Source organism: Chenopodium quinoa, unplaced genomic scaffold (genome assembly GCF_001683475.1).
Source record: "Chenopodium quinoa cultivar QQ74 unplaced genomic scaffold, ASM168347v1, whole genome shotgun sequence".
NCBI lineage: Eukaryota > Viridiplantae > Streptophyta > Magnoliopsida > Caryophyllales > Amaranthaceae > Chenopodium > Chenopodium quinoa.
Window position 1 is genome coordinate 801,921 of NW_018742410.1, and position 17,876 is coordinate 819,796.

Below are 17,876 nucleotides of genomic sequence, written 5' to 3' on the forward strand. Positions count from 1 at the left end.
TAACAAACACAGTCTTCCCATACCTACAATGAGACAATGTATCAATAACATAGGATTTAATGTTTGAGCACATTAACAAACAAACTTCAAGAAATACAATTTAGACTTTGGACTAAAATTTTACACTAAAATTTTCAGATCAAAATGTATTTGGAGCAAGCAACCACAATCTACCAACTTTTATTTAACAATATCAAAGTATAATTTCAATTGTTGTAATTGGTTGACAAAGTAAGCAATTCCCCTCAAACATTAATGAGTTTCTCTCCTAAACTGTTGACTGATTAGTTGGGAGTTTTAAACCTTAATTTTTTTGCATTAAATTTCTGCACTTGTTTTTGTTTGCCTAGAATTATGATCTGGGTTTTGCTTCAATTTGCTGTCTAAATACAGAAATCAGAATTATATAGGTACTAATTTAGTAGTTTAATGGTTTAATTACTTGAATTATTTGTCCTTTTGGACAGCTTAAAACTCTAAAAGGTTCGAGTTGTATTGAAAACCAATAGAACCATAAGATTTAATTGACTAATGATACATTGTGACAATCTTTTGTGTATAGTTGCTAATTTGGGAAAGTATTGTTTCATGACTAGTTATTAGGTGTGTTAGTCATGAAATTGAAAGCAAAACTGATTGATTTAATGTACTACAACTACTGTAGCAGGTGGCTTGTTAAGAGTTTTAATCACTGCATTATTGTTCTGATACCTAATATGACTGGAGGTTAACAATACATTAAAGAATTTGATGAGTTACGCGACTATAATTAAGTATTGTTCACTATGATGAGGTGTGTATTTCGTTAATGTACTAGTAATGAGTTTGGGGGGAATTTTGTAACAAGCCGGAAAGAGTTCTCTGATCATACTAATACTGGATTTTAATTTGGCAGTAATCACCTCTATTGGGTTTGTGGCACCATATTGGTCATGCTCTGGGGGTGCAGACTACAGAGAGGTTCTGTATTGCTTATAGGATGCCGATTTAGGGTGCAAAGGGCATGGATTGAAGGTTTATAGCCCCTTGATTGTGCTATGATAATAGTATACAGACGCGCATTTTGACTGCTTTAACATTGATAGAAGTGAATTTATCCTCAAGGCTAAAGCTAAATGTATACCAAAGTATGGTTTATTTTGATGAAGCTAGTAAGGCCCTTAAAGTACTTTTAGCCAGTGAAACTGTGATGTTACTCCTAGCTTCAAATTGTCTGTTCCTAACATTGAAGAGGCCAATTCAGAAAATTTAGTGTAATGCTTAAGAAATTGCCCCTGAACAATTACTGTTTCTTGGTGGCTTGTGTATGAAAAATGTAAAGGAAGTTTAACAAGAAATGTAGGAAAAGAGGGGGCATACGCTTCGTATAATCTTGGATATTTTATTTCTAAGCATAAACTTTGATCACTTCACTTGGCTCAATAAGAGTAATGCCTTTAATTTTTGCTTATTTCCTTGCATGTTTGTTTAACACATACAATTCTTTGTGCTCACTCAGCCGGGGAAGTATGATGACCTGTGGGATTGACGTGCAAGATCCAATCGGAGACTAGATTGCGGATATGTCGTGCAATGCAATAAAATAGATTTCATCAAGGTATCTCAATCTTTCACTTGAATAATGTTCAATGAGTACTTCAGTGGTAAGATCTTTGACATACTACTTAAAGTGCCAACTCATGAAGGTGGATAGTGACACTGAGATGTATGTGAATATGATTGTCTACAAAAAGGGGGAAGGAATTAGAAAACATTGGCCGGATAGGAGCTGCCTGTTTGATGTCTTACTCGTCATGGATGTTTCTTATACAAGGAACTGAGTACTGAATATGATACCTTAAATCTGGCGCGTACATGCAATTTTGAAAAGATGCAGTAGTTGATGAATACTTATGCTTGAACAGAGCTCGGAAACTGTACTGTTGATGTTTTGCATTAAGCAATATATACACTGATATTATGAACTGTCTGTTGTATGCTGGTATGATGGTATCCATTTATCCGGGTTCTGTTTTTTGTAAAATATAGCAAAACCATCTTACAGAACCCCCCACCCCCCAAAAAAAAGCCGAAAAAAAAGTGAGAAAACGACTGCATTAGAGGTATCAAAACTTAGAAAAGTGCATAATACCTAATTTATAGCTGAAGAGAAAGGCAGCTAGTCTCAGATAATGATAGTTAGTAACACCATTTCATGATGAAAGGCGACTAATCAGAAAGCATCCAAATCTGTATTTGGTAGAAGGTTTTGTTTTTAGTTTTATAAGGTAATCATATAAACTCTAGATTTCTCTATGGTTATATAAGACAGGAAGCCTACAAAATTGATGGGTTACCTTTCACAAAGGCTAATTACTTGATTTTATTTGCTGTTTAATTAAGTAATACCTACAGAAGGCTTTGCTTAAAACTCTCTTAAACTAACCAAATGCATAATCTTTGATTTGTTTCTTGCACTTCTTTATTCATTTTCTTAATCTTGTTATTAATTTCATTTTTGTTTTTTCCTTGAACTGTTATACCACAAAATGGGCAGTGAATACAGTTCCAGAAAACACTTGTATGATATCAGCAAGTCTAAGAGAACCAGAAGAGCGACATTGTATCTGTCTACAGTCGAAGAAGATGTTGTTGCTCCAAAATTTTCAAGAGGTCCTGATCAGAAGAATGAAAATGATCAAACTCAGACCAGTGAAGGGCAGAAGAATGACCATGTAAAACTCAAGCAGCTTATTAGTGTTGATGGCAAAGCAGACGACACATCTGATGGAAAAGATAAAGGTAGGGCTATACTTGGCCAGTATTTCGCTGATGAGAAGCAACTTCAACTGGTAGTAAAACAGCCTGATGATGGCCACCAAGGAGTGAAACTCAAAAAATTTGTCAAGCGGTATGTTAAGGCTCTAAGCCAAATGGTCAAATCTAAGCGTAACCAACGCCTAGAGAACCCTGCTATCCGCCTTACTATGTAAATTAAAAGGCCAAACATCTGAATATATAATAGCAGATACACAATCTTCCTATTTGAGAGTTATTTCTTCATCAATATTGTTATGACTTGAATAAAGCAAATTTTGTAATTTTACATGTTGTACCCTTGCACCTGTACTTTGCAGATTCGAGTGCAGATGAAAGTTTCAGCTTGCTACAAAATATTGGTGTAACATAGAACCTCAATTTTTATTGAAAGAGATAATAGAAATTAAGAGCACAGGGTCCTTGAAATTGAATCTTGCACATAAACAGAAATAGGTGTACAGCTACTAGTTCTTTTACTGTCTAAGTACCACTGCAACTGTGTAGTGCACACATAAACTAGTAGCTACAATGCCTAACAGCAACACAGAAAAATTTACCTTAAAATCTTGAAATTCAATAACCTTAATAATCTGGGGATTCCTTAAAATAATTTGTGAAAAAAAGACGATGATGATGATGGTGTCAGGGTTGAAGCCCATCGCCTAGAAGAGTTCAATCTATTTATAAGACAAACACAATTTTCCTCTTCACCTGTAAAAGTTTGGATCTTGTAATATACTAAATCAGTCCAGGTCTTTTGGTAATTAGAAATAGGTAAATTCTAAAACTTGATGTTTAGTGGTTGCAGACTTGCAGTAATTGTTAATTTGCAAAAGGGTTCAGAGTTTCAGTGTTTATTAGACTTCTCTTGCCCTGAAGCATTTTCTCAAAATCATGCACCATTATCAGTAGTATGGAAAATTTTGGATGTATCGGCACATAGTTGGCTATTAATGGTAAATCTTGATTCTTTCCTCGAGGTTGCGGGCTTCTACCTTGGCTGAACTAGATAGACTACCTTCTTGTTACAGGAACTTATCTACTTCCGTCAGCAATTAGTCAATGGTAAAACTAAAATCTGTAAAAAAAAAAAAAAAAAAAAAATAGATACACCGCATAACGAAGAAAAATCTGAAGAATTGGCAATCGAATAATGAACCCATCTGAACAAAATGCCTTCGGGACAACTATTTTTGGAGAAAGTTTCATTATTAATAGACTTTTGAACTAAGGTACAAATGGAAAACCAAGTTTTGGCTTTAAAGGATGAAAATCAGAGATCAAGCATAGACAGCCCTTCAAAGCAACTAAAATGCATAGCAGCCTAGCAGGAGATAGATAGTCCTTGAGGTTTCAAGGTTCTACCTTGGCTGCTGCTGAAGCATAGCTTACACTACTGTCTCTCATGCTCTTGCATTGGCTTGATTGTTCGTACCGCAAAAATTTAATCTTTATCTTCGTGGCAGAGTTCATCAACATCTGAAAATATAGAAGATGGAAATTATATGAGAAAGTAAACAGTGAAGCGGTACCTCGAGCATTAAGACTGCCAACTTAGCTGTAATTATAAGAGAGAAGAAAAATAACTGCCACCAAACAGAAGTAATTGAAGGAGACAAGTAAACACGTGAATTGGTTCTTAGTTGAATTCAGTAGAATACTCCATAACGGTACTTACATGGAGGAAAACACTAATTGGATGACGACCACAGATGGTGTTATCATATTTGAGTAAATACTGCTTGAATGCATCCGGATCTCCTGTTTCTATAATTTCCATCCCCATACGGTCCAATGCTTCAATAGACTTGTGGATGGCTCCATGTTTCTTGTCATAGTAAGTGTAGTTGAAGCTAAAGCAAGGAAAAATAGTAGGGGCTTTTAGTTTTTAGGAACAGAACTAAGAATATACTTGGAAAAATCTGGCATCATATCAGCCAAAGAGAAGTAAGAATTGTGACATACCGAGATCCCCAGTGACAGAAGTCAGAGGATACTGAGAAAAAATTGCTTGAATCATCCACGTATTTAGCTAGCAATCGGCCATACATGGCTTCACTTTCAGCACTAACAGCACCAACTAAAATTGGAACAACTTTCACTGAACGTCTGCAATATTATTATCAGATGGTGAAACTCAACAAAGCAGATGGTGTGGTCCATAGAAGAGACTAACATAAAGATATTAGTTACCCTTCAAATACTTTAGCAAGATAAGGCAAGTGCATCTCCATACTGTGCTCAGCCTCATCAACCCGAATATCCATCATTTCAAACTCCTCAGTCGCCTTAAGCTCCTCAATGACTGGTTGAATAATAAAAAAAGGATACAAGTGAGTTCTCTTCACAAAAGCAAATAATGAGGTTTTTAATACAAGGAAATTTGTAGAAGTGGGAAATAAATACACGCCGTTCATTGGAACCATCTCAACAAATAAATTAACCATAGAATACTAAAAAAATGGTGTCACTGAGCTTTCCTTATTAAGAACCTGTAACAGTTCTACTTCCCCCCCCCCCCCCCCCCTCTACACACACACACCTTTCATAAGATTCACAAAATACAGGTGAGGGAAGTTTAAACACCCCCCTCCCCCTCTCCACACACACACACACACACACACCTTTCATAAGATTCACAAAATACAGGTGAGGGAAGTTTAAACCATCACAATTAGTCCATGAAAGCAAATTTCTGTTGCTAAAAGAATGTACAGATTATCCCCCCCCCCCCCTTCAATTACAAAAAAAAAATGACGAATATAGACTATTAAACCGAAATTTTATATTTTCAGTTATTAAGGTTTCCATTAAGTTTCTTAGGAGATTACAGAAGGTAGCATATATTTGATGAAATACTTCCTTTACCAAAGGATTTTCCCATGCTTCCAGAGAGAGAAAATAATAACTAATTTATCTATATGATTCATGAAAAAGTTTTGGATAACCAACTTAAAGCAAAGTCTGACAATTGATACCAATTTTCATCAAAGTTTCAAGAAGACATTTACTTCAACCAGTTCAATCACACTAGAAGAGACAATGGAATTAGAAAAGAAAGAAACTATATGTAATGCTTGACCATACCTTCCAAATCAATGGGCAGATCTCCAATAGGAGTCTTGTAGACAGTGGCTCTTGAAAGAGCACATTTTGGAGTATAGTAGTGATGCGAGGGACCCAAAAGGAACACCCGTGAACTGGATCAACACACATTTTTTTTTTAAAGTTAAAAAGCAGCACATTAAATAGTAACCCTCACCACCACCACCACCACCACCCCCAAAAAAAAGCATTTAATGCATGATAACATAACTAGGCTGTTGTTCTCATTAATCTGAAAATTTTAATTCGCTTTTCAGTATAATATAGGTATATAGCATTAAAAAAGAGGTAATGATACATAACAATTGAGTTTTGAAGAAAAAACTCACATGCTTTTAGGGTCTATGTTGCCAAATGCATAAGCTGCAGCACGGCCTGAATATGAATATCCTGCATGCCTGGTCATATGGAAGCATTTCCTAAAGTGAGGATTATGTCCATCGCAGTATTTAATGTCCTTTAAATGAGGGGTGAAACAGAAAAAAAGCCTTACGGAGCAATAACACCTCGTACATCAGAAGATTTACTAAGGCCAGCTTCATTTAGCCACCCTTCAAGTTCTTCAGCTAATTTGCTAGCTGAATAAGAGACATAAAATCTGCTTAGAAAAGATGAAGACTTTAATGACAAAGACAAAAAGATGTAAAAAAACTTTAAACTGCAAGGCAAGATTATAGAACCAAAAAATTCCAACTATACAAATCTATTTCATTCTTAGAATCACTGTTCTACTGATGTTATGGGAAATAGCACAAGCTTAATAATGACGGAAACAACAATGCTACGATGAAAAATACCTATGTCATTCATACTCCTCAAGTCCTCATGCAGAATGGTGTATCCAAGTTACAAAACTTACAACACCAGAAGGGAGGGGTATGATATCACTATTTACTAAGCAAATCTCACTAATTACTCCAAACCACCAGCCAAACATCAAATTAATCTATTTGAGAAACACTTTTGTTTAAGCATATCTCCCGAAATATCTATAGATGTAATGTAGTACTTTCTATAGCACCATTATTTTAAGTTGGACCCATTTGCTCCAAGATTATATCTTAAATCAGAGAAATTAAGCAATATTGAGGAAATTATCGAAATTAGTAAAAGCAGTTCGCGGTAGTACACATGATCTCTATTTTTATATATGCATGCAACAAGCAATTAAAATTGACTCAGTGGACTGGAATCGAAAATTTCACTTTAACTCATCACACAAAAACAACTCAATTGCACTAAAATTTCTTTCCATGCTTAGCTAGGTTTAGTAAGCAAAAGTTTATTACAAGCATTTTAAGCATTAAATATGTCCTGCAAATCCACAACAATCAAACACAAACAACAATTCAGAACAATGTTTAACAATATAAGCATCTTAATTACTGTTTGATCAGCTACTAATCTTCACATTTATTATCATCCATTTTCCTAATTTCTCAAATGATCCCATATAATCAGTTTTCGATACACTTGATCATATTTAGTTTTCTTTATAATTCAATTGAACTCAAATTTACACTTCGTATCACATAAAACCAAGCTTCAAATTCCATAGCCAAAACACCGAAAAACAAGAAACATCACAAAATTAAAAATCAAAATGAACCCAGATAAATATTTAGTCGAAATCAAGGTTTTTACCTTTACTACAGATTTTTAGCATTAAAGTAAAGAAGGGATATTATAGAAAATTAAAAAAATAGAGAAGATGGAACAAACATACGATTGTTGGTGTACCAAGAACCAGCGTGAGAAGCTCTTCTTGCTATCTCCATTGCCAAATTCAGGAGGAGAGAGAATTTAGGGATGAATCGGATTCAGAGAAAAGAGGAATAAGTAGTGAAGATTACAGATTCTTCTATTTGGCTTTATTGATTTTAATAGCGATTCCTCTCTACCTATAACGATTCTTCTCTTCAATTACAAAATTTTTTTTGCTACCTTTTTCTCTCTTTTGTGTTTTCTATTTTATACTTCGTGTACATTAAATACGTACTTAGGTACGTATATCGGTATATGTATATCTGTTTATGCAACCTTAAGATTTAAAAAAAAAAAATTAAAAATATATTATTTAATCTAGTAAATATGAAAAAACAAAAATCATTCAATATTCCACTTAGCCAAAATAAGCTTTAGTTAACAAAAATAAGTTTAAATAATTCAAAGTTTAATCAGAGAAAAAAAGAGCATAGAAGTACTACAACCAACAAAGTCTAAAATGATGTGAAAAACAAAAATTAAAGAAAACAAATAGAAAGGAATGAGCCGTGAAATAGCAGCCTGCCAACACCACTAATATTCACATCTAAAAATCTTTCGAAGTTCACTTATGTTGTCAAATGGCCAAATTAGGTTATTAAGCAAAATGATAAAATTTATTAAGCAAAATTGATAAATTTTAACCATATTTATTATCCAATTGTGACATACGACGCATTTGAGTATGTCTTGTCACTTTTGTGTATGGTTGGCTAATTCAAGTTGCATCAGTTTTATCAAGTCTAATCTTAAACGATTGGCCGCTAGTTACATAATAAAGTATATTAGTCATTAGATTTTATATCTTAAAATTGGTATATCTTTTGAAAATTATACATTTTTCACATGCCAATTAGTTCTATTAATAATACTTTTTTTTTTATATATATAATGCTATTAATAATACTATTTCATTATTTATAGCTTATATTACAATTCCTTTTTAGATAAATGAAGGTGCCTAGGTTAAAGTTGATCTTGGAATGGGCCGAACTAGACCTCATGAGACCTATTCACCTACCATTGAATCTTAGTCCGAGCATAATCTAAATATCTAATTGAAGCAATCATGTTTGCATCTTTTTTTCTCAGGAAGATCAAATAAATAGCATAACATTAAGTGGAACCCTTTCACTTATACATTGTTGCAATACAATTAACGGATCATCAGTAATTGCTATGTAAAACCAGCAATATGACAATGAATGACAAAGAATAACACCAAATGACCAAAACCACTGCCAATATCCTATATGCAAATCTTTCATGAACAACTTTACAAATTACAATCTTGCTAGTATGCAAATACGGCAACAAATTATCTATAAAGCACAAAAAAATTATCTGTGACACTCTTCTGTAATCTGTAGTCCTGTGGGGAAACAGCAAGCTTTTGAAGAAAATGAACTGGCACCGCAGCTCGACCACACTTCAATTACAACACCAATGCTATGACAGACTTGTATACGCTAATAAGCCAAAAAGCCATGGACATCAACACTATTGTCCCGCTCCTTGAGAATAAAAACCTGCTATGGCAGTCGTGTGAGAATATTGAACAAAACCAAATTGCACATCGGTAAAGCACATATAGTCATTACGGAAGTCATGTAGAAAAGAGCATTTTAAATGAAAAATTTATTAATTCACCTCCCTAGTTCAATAAGAAATTAGGAATTGGATGGTCCAAATGTAGTAGAATCAACTATACGTGAAACGGTGAAAGTGTTTATGATTTGATATCAAAAGCGCCATCAATCAACTTACATCATCAAACAATTTCTTAAAGTTTCATTTTAAAGAAAAAAAAAAAAAAGTTTAACATCCTTGGTGAACGAAAGTAAGTCAACATGGCAAGTTGAAAATGGGAACAGGGGATGTTCAATAGGGGAAAAGAAAAAAGTTGAGTTGTTACCTATTCTACTAAGCAACAGCAGTCAGCAATGGGATGCCATGCTGACCTACTTTGCCATGTCCAAACATGGCAGGCCTTTACCAACACACTCAAAGATGCTCCAAGATGTGATGGATTTTAGGAACTCGCCGGCGAAACAATGGCTCCAACCTGTTAGATGGAACTCCAAGCTGCCACCGTTTTGCATCATACATCTCATTCCATGCCTGAACAATTTCATCAATTTTGAACTCCAGACCTAGAGCCATAGCAAAAATATAATTATAGCTTACGTCTTCATGTTCAAAATAAAAGCTATTGTTATTACAAATCATAGAAATAAAGTAAAATAAGATGCAGTTAATCAAGGAGCAAATATATTCAAGAAGTATATACCTGCTGGTGCAGCTTGGTTCGAGCAATGGTTCTTTATCATAACAGTTATATCTGTATGGGAAGCACCAGCAAGTTCAAACTTCTCAACTGCAACCTCTAAACATTCCTCCCAAGATGGTAAACCCAACTTGAACTCGACAATAGAGCGCTCATACAGCAATGTGCCCCATAGAATGTATATTTGTGATCTTAAAATTGAAGCCTGTTCTTTAGCTTCATCAGCAGACAAATCTCTCAGCAAACCATCCAATCCCAGTTTCTGCAGCTTAGCCTTGTACTTTTCTTCCTTGGAAAGTCCATTCAAACGTCGCTCCTCCATTTCCTCCCATATCTGCATGCCTGCTTCCATGCTGTCTTCAGCTTTATTATAAAGAAGAAGAATCTCCTGAGTTGCACCGGACTCAAGATCAACCAAGTCCCTTTGTGCATAATGCCAGCAAAGCTTAGCCAGTTCAAACTGCTGCTGCCCAAGAGCAAGGTGACCTTCGTAGAAATCAGGTTTTATCTTAAGAGCTTCTTCGTATTTCGAGCAGGCCTTTGTATACTCCTTCTTTGCCCACTCAAAGGCAGATTTAATCTGTAACAGCATTGATTCACCCAAAGGATCCTCTGAAAAAGATACCTGCTTCCTTGCCTTGGACATATGAACATTGCCCATATTGAACAAGGCCAAAGCTGCCATTTCTTGAAATTTATCAGAAGCGATGTCAAAAAGTTCTTGTGCGTCTTCACTTGAAATAGTGTCTTCTATTGCCTCTGAATATATCTTCATTCCAATCTCATGCTGGTCCAAGTATGGATCCGAATCGAACCCAGCATGGTTTTTGAAGAGCTGAGCAAATTGGATAATCCAACTGTCAATAGAAGTTGTTTCCTTCTCACTGTCACAAATTTCTGATTGCTCACTCTTTACAACATTCCCCTTAACCTTAGAAACTTCCTCACCATCATAAGTAGGTTCTTGGTCAGGGCTAACTTCTGAAATGTATAGCCTGAGAGAGCCTTGTGAATCCCCAGACCCTTCAGCTTTCCTCAATTCTTCTGTAGTAGTAATAGTGACCAAATCACCTTCTGAATCCCTATATTTCACAAGAGAACCCTCCAAATTCGGAAATCGGTCACGGACAACATCCCTCATCAAAAACACATTACAGTTGATAGGTAATTGAGCATATCTTATATCATCACCATAAACTAACTTGACAGACCTTGAAATAACTTTTGCTTCCTTAACCATAACTTTCTCTTGAACAACTTCCTTATCCTCAGACTTTGGCACATCCTCCTCAACCTGTTCACGTTTTGACCGAGCATGCACCTTCTTCTCCTTAAATTGTTTACCAATTGACTTATGTCGCACCTTCTTCTCCACAACTTGTTCAGGTTTAGGCTCATCCTCCGCCTTCTTCACCTCAACATGCTCATCTTTAGCATCCTCACCTCTCATACTCCTCCTCTTCTTCTTTGACGACTTCTCTTTGGTCAACTTCTTCTCCTTCGCAATCTTGCGAGAAGGTGTACTACTAGGGGAAAGTGTGTGCTCAATAGCAATAGCAATTTCCTTGTCATCCAGCTTAATACCCCTCTCTTCCATGGTCTTCTTCAGGCTATCACTAAGCTCCAACGCGGTCTGGTTATTAGGCTCCATACTCAACACAATACACACATCCCTCCAAGCTAAATCCAGCCTATTGAAACCCTCAAAACACTTGGCCCTCCTTAAAAAAGCTTTGGTATACTTAGGTGCAACCTCTAATGCCAAATTACACTCATTAATCGCTCTCGGGTATTCACCTAAACCCATTTGCATATAACAACCAGCCATATTTGTCCTCAAATTAGCTACATCTATATAATTACTAGGAAGCAATTTAAGGGCCTTTTCAAACTTCAACATAGCCCCTTCATAATCATGTTTCTGATACAGCTTGTTACCCTCTTCCTTAAACTCCTGTGACATATTAATGAAGATTGCTGTATCTTCATCAAATGCTTTTGAACTTCTATCAGAACCCTTGCTCGGCTTCGCCGCCGAGCCCCCTTGCTTAGGGGTTTCAGGTTTCTTCTTACCAATAGGCTTCCCCATCACTAAACAAACTATTCAACAATTAAAGCAATACCCAATACCCTAATCAAGATTTTAACCAAAACCCAAATCCCAAAACAATCAAATATGCACAAAAAACCAGAAATTTCAAGTTTTGAGGAAAATACCCAAAACCCCAGAATCTAAAACTGCCAAAAATAGCAGAAATTAAAGCTAAATAAAGCTAAATAAACATGAACAATTAGAACAATAGAAACTATTAGCAGAAGTCAAAGCTATAATAATAGATTTCAAGAAGTAATTAAACAGGGGAATTTTGGAGGGAAAAGAGGAGAGAGAATTACAAGTGAGACAACAGAGAAGCAGCCACCACCGGTTTTGCAGAAGGTTGGAGAAGTAGAAGAATTCAATGAAGTGAATAAAATAAGTAAATTGCTAATCATCGCCCGCGAATCTCCACATAAAGCCCACAAAATTAGAGTGAATTGTCACTTTTGCCCTCAAAGTAAAAAACACAATTTCTTCTCTCAATTCTCTACTTCCACTTTCTCTCTCTAAAAAACTTTCCGAGCGATGTCGAGGCGGCCCGGCAAGGAAGTGGCGGCACATGCGGCGGGTGGACAGCGGTTTTCCGGCGAGAAGGTATTTTTTATTAATTTTGTGTTTTAAAAATTAAAAAAAAAAAAGGTCGGAGGCGGTGGCGGCGCCTAGGCCAGACGCCACCACCACGGCGGCGGCGTCTAGCCCAGACGCCACTACCACGGCGGCGGCGCCTAGGCCAGACGCCGTGACGGTGGCGGTGGCGTCTGGCCCAGGCGCCAGAACCACGGCACCGACGTCTGGCCTAGGCGCCGCCGCCGTGGTAGTGGCGTCTGGGCTAGACGCCGCCGCCACCGTCACGGCGTCTGGCCTAGGCGCCGCCGCCTTTTTATTTTTTTTATTTAATTTTTTTTTGGTTTTAAATTTGAAATTTAATTTTCGAAAATAATTATTTTTTTTTTTGATTTTTTTTTAAATTTGTTTTTCTTTTTTTTAATTTTATGTTCTTGTTTATTGTTCTTGTTTTTTTTTTTTTTGAATTAGTTTTTTTACTTAAAAAAAATTTTATGTTCCCTTTTTTTTGTTATAAATTTTTTTTAAAATTTTGATGTTCTTCTTTTTTTAAGTTTTTATAATTTTATATTTTTCACTTTGTGTTTTCCAATTTGTTTTTTTTGGGTAATTTTTTTTTTTGCTTTGTTTTTTCCAATTTTTTATTTATTTATTTATTAGGTTATTAATTTTTTTATTTTTAGGTTGTTAATATTTTGTAATGTTTTTAATTTATTTTCCATCATATGTATATTGTTTTATTTATTTATTTTAATTACTTTTTTTATGTTTATATTACATGTTTATATTGCATATTACATGTGTTGTTATTTTGTGTTAGGCATCGTATTTTCGTTCTGGGGCTGGGAAGAGTATGGACATTATGAGAAGTACGATGAACTCAATGGAGAGCTCGGGGCCCAGACACGTTAGATCCCGTGGTATTTCGGCCTCGGCTCGTAGAGAACGGGTGCACTATTCTGAGGATGATGAAGATGATGATGGTGATGAGGAGGAGGAGGAGGAGGATGCAGATGAGGATGTGGACGATCAGAGTGGACCATATGATGATTACGGTCCATTCAGTCAGAGGCTTGATGATGTGTATGAGACGCGTAGGGTAGACGTGCGTAAGGGTAGAGATGGTAGATTTGTTAGTAGATCTGGCACATCATCTGCGTCCACTGTGTCTGCGGTTAGCAGAAAACGGTCGAGGGCCGTTAATGATTCTTGGGTGGTGAGGGGCGAGGTGGCTGGGGGACCTATAGACGGGAGTGTGATTCCTAGCTTTCTAGGACACATCGCTACCCGTATTTGGGAGGACCAAGAGCGGGCTTTGGATAGCGGCATTTTGAAATGCCAAACCCGGGAGAGGACTTGTAACTTCTTGTGTAGTTGGGCTGAGGCTTGGCCGGAGGAGAGCGAGATGGTCGGCCGATTGAGGGCCACTAGAGTGAGCCACCTTCCTGCCACCATGCATGAGAGGATTGACTCGACGCTGATCACGGCTTTCGTTGAGCGATGGCAGCCGGACACGAACTCTTTCCACCTTCCGTTCGGTGAGATGACGATCATGTTGCATGACGTCGAGGCCATCCTTGGGATTCCCGTAGAGGGAAACCGAGCATCTGTTGTCACAGATGCGGATCAGGCAGATTTATTGGCGGAGCTGTTGGCGGTGGATAGGGCTGCGCTGTACACAGCGGCACTTGGTGTGTGGGATCACGGCGGTGTTAAGATCGCAGCAGTTTTGCAGCGATGTTTGCACCCCACTTCACGTAGGACGCAGGACACACAGCTGGCTGCATATGTTTTTCTTCTTCTCGGGTGTACCTTGTTTCCGGATAAGAGCGGAAACAAGCTCAGGCCACGCGACATAGTTGACGCGTGTGAGCCCGACAGAGTAGGCCAGTTTTCTTGGGGGTCGGCTACATTAGCGTACATGTATCGCCAGTTAGGATTCTCGAGCCGGGCTGATGCGGCAGGTATCACTGGATGTATGACGTTGTTACAGACGTGGATATACGAGTATTTCCCGGCGTTTCGACCACACCGCGACCCGGTTCCTATTGGGGATGGCCAGCCACGTGCCTGTGCGTGGAGTCCGCGTGTCGAGAAGAAGTCCATTGACCGCCTGCGATCGATACGGTTATTGCTTGACAGGATGTCCCCATTAGAGGTAAAGTGTTTAAATTATTTCTACTTTTATAGTTTGATGTGTTTATTGTACGAATCTTACTAATTTTAAAAAAATGTGCAGGTGAACTGGATGCCTTTCGGCCAGAACCCTAGTAATAGGGTACCCAGGACCCTCTACACGGGACTGATTCAGTATCGTGAGATCGTAGAGGCGTACATGCCGCAGCGCTGTCTTCGCCAGCTTGGATATGTCCAAGTTGTTCCTCCTCCACCAGCATGGCCCAGTAAGGCCGTCCGATCTGCGTCGTTGAAGGAGTACGTCGTCCAATGGCCGGCAAGCATGATTGGCACGTGGGAGCAGTTTCCGATGGTTGCCCGCATATGGATTGAGCAGTTGCAGCGGCCGCCAACTGGGGTGGCTGCCATGTGTGACCAGCACTACATGGAGTGGTACAACCGGCACTCGCACCCGAGGTTGATCAGAGACGTCCACCACGGCGACGACGCCGATGATGATGATGTGCCACCGCCCACTGCCGTGGATGCGGTACGTCTCATAAAACATTTGTAGTTGTGTTTTTTTTCATATAATATGTCTCATAATACGTCGTTATTGAATTTTATGTGTTTTGTTATGTGTAGTGGATGGGAAAGATGACGCAGTTGGGACACAGACTTTTTGAGGAGAGGGACAACATGACGACTGCAACAGGCAGAGCTGTTATTGATGAACTGGAACGGGCCCTTGAGCAGTGGCAGTGGGCGTCACAGAGAGATTATTGATATGTCGGCAGTGCATTTATAAAACATTTTCCTAGTTGTTTGTAAAAGTTAACATTATCTGTTCTTATAATTATTATTTTAAGTTCTTAGAATTTGACATTATATTTTTAGTTTTTATAACTTTTATTTTAAGTTGTAATTAGTGGGCATACGAAAACTAAATACAGGTTCACATTTAAATGGGAAAACTAAATACGAAAATTAGAATCCGAAAATTAAATAAATGGGAAAAACATAGCAATAGCAATATTAGGTCACATAGAAAAGGCAACTAGATTGTTCCACTGCTGCACCCGGTCATGATATAACGCATCCCAGCCCTCTACGCTTGCTGTACGAATGGTGTACCACGTTGGTATAATCGGTGGGACCGGAAAATCGGGTGACAGGTCCAGTCGGATGAAATGTCTGTATGACGGCCCCAGAAATCCAATAGCAACCTCTCTTACCGGTCTGGTGACGGTCTCACGCGAACACCAAGGCAGAACCGTGGTACACGGATAGTAAGCTCGACCATGCAAACCAAGGCCGAAATGCATCACTGCACACTTGTAGATGTTTGCAACGGCGAAGAGATCAAGGGGCGCGTCGAACCAATGATTTTGACCGCAACGTCCTCCTCCCCACCGGATACGCTGCAGAGACCTATCCAAGTCCTGTCCGTACACGTGGCGATAAACAGCTCGGTTTGAGGCGATTTCACTGTACATCAACTGACGCACTAAACCGTAGTTGTCTTCACCCATCTGAAACACATCAGCCACAACCCGAAATCCACAGTTACCATCTGCAACCACATCATTCCACCCGTCCAGGAACGGCATCATGATGTTAGGGATCCTGTCTTTATATGGAAAATGTTCAATGTCCATTCTGCCTGTTGCACACATCAAAAAACACAATTAACAAGTTAGCAGAAAACTAAACAAACACTCTAAAAAGTAAATTAAACTAAAGTACCGTACCGGTGCCGGGCATATTCACCGACGAAGATGTTTGACTACCACTTGATGACGATGTACGACCACGGCCACGACCACGACCACGACCACGAATGTACTCAAACGCACTCCTTTCCCGCCGTGGTTGTCGGCCCCGTGGTCGCTCGACCCCCTCAGGTTCCTCATGATCCAAGCACGACGAGTTGAACATGTCATGAAGTACGTGGGTAGCACTACGAATGACTGAAGGGTGGCTGGAGGACACTTGGTCAAACATCGAACGAAACTGCTCCAACTCCTCCTGTTCACGGTTGACTGTCTGTGGAACAGCATGCTCTCCGATAACGAGCGTCCGCCAGAATGGATGAACCTGATCAACATGTAACGACGCCCTATCTTGCGTAATTACGCGGTGAATGGTGCATGCACAAGGTAGTCCATGAGTCACCGATATAGCACATCCGCACCGAATAGCCACTTCATCACCCAACTCCCTCATCCTGGTGTGCTCGCTCAGAATCAACCCCAAGCAGTAGTGTGACACACGACCATGGAGAATCTTAAATATGAAATGGCTATACATCGTGCCATGTCGCCGTCTGGAGTCCTCGAGAGAGTTCTTGATGCCGTTCCTCTGAGTATCAATAGGGGCAAAGAGACCTCCCTCACAATCGCTGACGATGGCCGATGGCTGAACACTTGGGCCGATGTAATTTCTCAACTTCTCCAACACCCAACGGTAACTCGCAACCGTCTCATCCTTCATAACTGCATAACCAATCAAAAAGTTCTGGTTCGTTGGAGTCATCCCAACCATCTCAACCAGTGGAAACTTATACTTGTTTGTCTTGTACGTTGAATCGATCAGAATCACAGATGGCCAAGACGAAATCATATCAGCACAATCAGGATGCACAAGGAACAAATGAGTCACCTCCGATGTGTCTTCATCAGATTCAAACCAGTACAGGTAACCACGTGCTTGTGCCTGGTGTAGAAGCTGCTGTATAGGGTTCCTTCCCTCTGACCGTTCAAACCTCAATTTATGTCTGACGTTGTAGATGTGTCTTCGGTTTGGCTGGTCTTCAGGAAATTTCTCCAACACAGATGCTAATATTTTAGCAGGCTTCACTTGAGCATCACTCATTTCTTTTACAATTAGTTTCGCAGCAGGACTTAGGCCACTTAACTGTCGATGACCCACTTCATATGCGATCATCTCATGGTTGTGATACCCCCATTTACCGTAACTCTTCACTTCCCAACCGTCACCCCTTTGCTGTTGTCGAACCTTTACTCTGAACTGACACCCACAACCTTTCCGCTTTGTATCAAACCGAATCGCTTGACTGAAATCTCGTTCCTCCCTTTTGCGATAACGGTCGCATCTCAAAATGCGATCCATTCTACCATCCCG

The 17,876-nt window shown here is 38.8% G+C and overlaps 4 protein-coding genes across 4 annotated transcripts; 1 reads left to right on the forward strand and 3 right to left on the reverse strand.

Annotated features, from left to right (window-relative positions):
• Positions 1-3,916: 3,916 nt before the first annotated feature.
• On the reverse strand, positions 3,917-7,872 carry LOC110705524 (protein MEMO1-like). The gene is made up of 8 exons (XM_021883417.1): positions 7,631-7,872; positions 6,398-6,482; positions 6,234-6,302; positions 5,887-5,999; positions 4,993-5,104; positions 4,765-4,908; positions 4,478-4,652; positions 3,917-4,278 (listed from the first exon to the last, which is right to left on the reverse strand). Exons 1-8 carry the CDS (start codon positions 7,680-7,682, stop codon positions 4,153-4,155), a joined length of 876 nt encoding a protein of 291 aa, XP_021739109.1. The 5' UTR covers positions 7,683-7,872; the 3' UTR covers positions 3,917-4,152.
• An 892-nt stretch (positions 7,873-8,764) lies between these two features.
• Positions 8,765-12,427, reverse strand: LOC110705534 (protein PHOX4-like). The gene is made up of 3 exons (XM_021883427.1): positions 9,959-12,427; positions 9,584-9,821; positions 8,765-9,197 (listed from the first exon to the last, which is right to left on the reverse strand). The coding sequence occupies exons 1-2, from the start codon at positions 12,042-12,044 to the stop codon at positions 9,673-9,675; spliced, it is 2,235 nt and encodes a 744-aa protein (XP_021739119.1). The 5' UTR covers positions 12,045-12,427; the 3' UTR covers positions 8,765-9,197; positions 9,584-9,672.
• A 125-nt stretch (positions 12,428-12,552) lies between these two features.
• LOC110705543 (protein MAIN-LIKE 1-like) lies at positions 12,553-15,620 on the forward strand. The gene is made up of 4 exons (XM_021883437.1): positions 12,553-12,647; positions 13,438-14,775; positions 14,857-15,282; positions 15,378-15,620. The coding sequence occupies exons 1-4, from the start codon at positions 12,579-12,581 to the stop codon at positions 15,516-15,518; spliced, it is 1,974 nt and encodes a 657-aa protein (XP_021739129.1). The 5' UTR covers positions 12,553-12,578; the 3' UTR covers positions 15,519-15,620.
• A 91-nt stretch (positions 15,621-15,711) lies between these two features.
• On the reverse strand, positions 15,712-17,071 carry LOC110705554. Its single transcript, XM_021883447.1, has 2 exons — positions 16,484-17,071; positions 15,712-16,395 (listed from the first exon to the last, which is right to left on the reverse strand). The coding sequence occupies exons 1-2, from the start codon at positions 17,040-17,042 to the stop codon at positions 15,773-15,775; spliced, it is 1,182 nt and encodes a 393-aa protein (XP_021739139.1). The 5' UTR covers positions 17,043-17,071; the 3' UTR covers positions 15,712-15,772.
• Positions 17,072-17,876: the final 805 nt, after the last annotated feature.

Bases quoted from the DNA above. Each gene is read 5' to 3' on its own strand.
- LOC110705543 (XM_021883437.1), top strand. From the start codon at position 12,579: ATGTCGAGGCGGCCCGGCAAGGAAGTGGCGGCACATGCGGCGGGTGGA. The intron at 12,648-13,437 runs GTATTTTTTATT...ATTTTGTGTTAG, and splicing joins AGCGGTTTTCCGGCGAGAAG to GCATCGTATTTTCGTTCTGG. The intron at 15,283-15,377 runs GTACGTCTCATA...TGTTATGTGTAG, and splicing joins CGCCCACTGCCGTGGATGCG to TGGATGGGAAAGATGACGCA.
- LOC110705534 (XM_021883427.1), bottom strand. From the start codon at position 12,044: ATGGGGAAGCCTATTGGTAAGAAGAAACCTGAAACCCCTAAGCAAGGG. The intron at 9,822-9,958 runs GTATATACTTCT...CTATGGCTCTAG, and splicing joins GAACCAAGCTGCACCAGCAG to GTCTGGAGTTCAAAATTGAT.
- LOC110705554 (XM_021883447.1), bottom strand. From the start codon at position 17,042: ATGTATAGCCATTTCATATTTAAGATTCTCCATGGTCGTGTGTCACAC. The intron at 16,396-16,483 runs GTACGGTACTTT...TGTGTGCAACAG, and splicing joins GGTGAATATGCCCGGCACCG to GCAGAATGGACATTGAACAT.
- LOC110705524 (XM_021883417.1), bottom strand. From the start codon at position 7,682: ATGGAGATAGCAAGAAGAGCTTCTCACGCTGGTTCTTGGTACACCAAC. The intron at 4,653-4,764 runs GTATGTCACAAT...TCCTTGCTTTAG, and splicing joins TTCTGTCACTGGGGATCTCG to CTTCAACTACACTTACTATG. The intron at 4,279-4,477 runs GTAAGTACCGTT...CTATATTTTCAG, and splicing joins CAATTAGTGTTTTCCTCCAT to ATGTTGATGAACTCTGCCAC.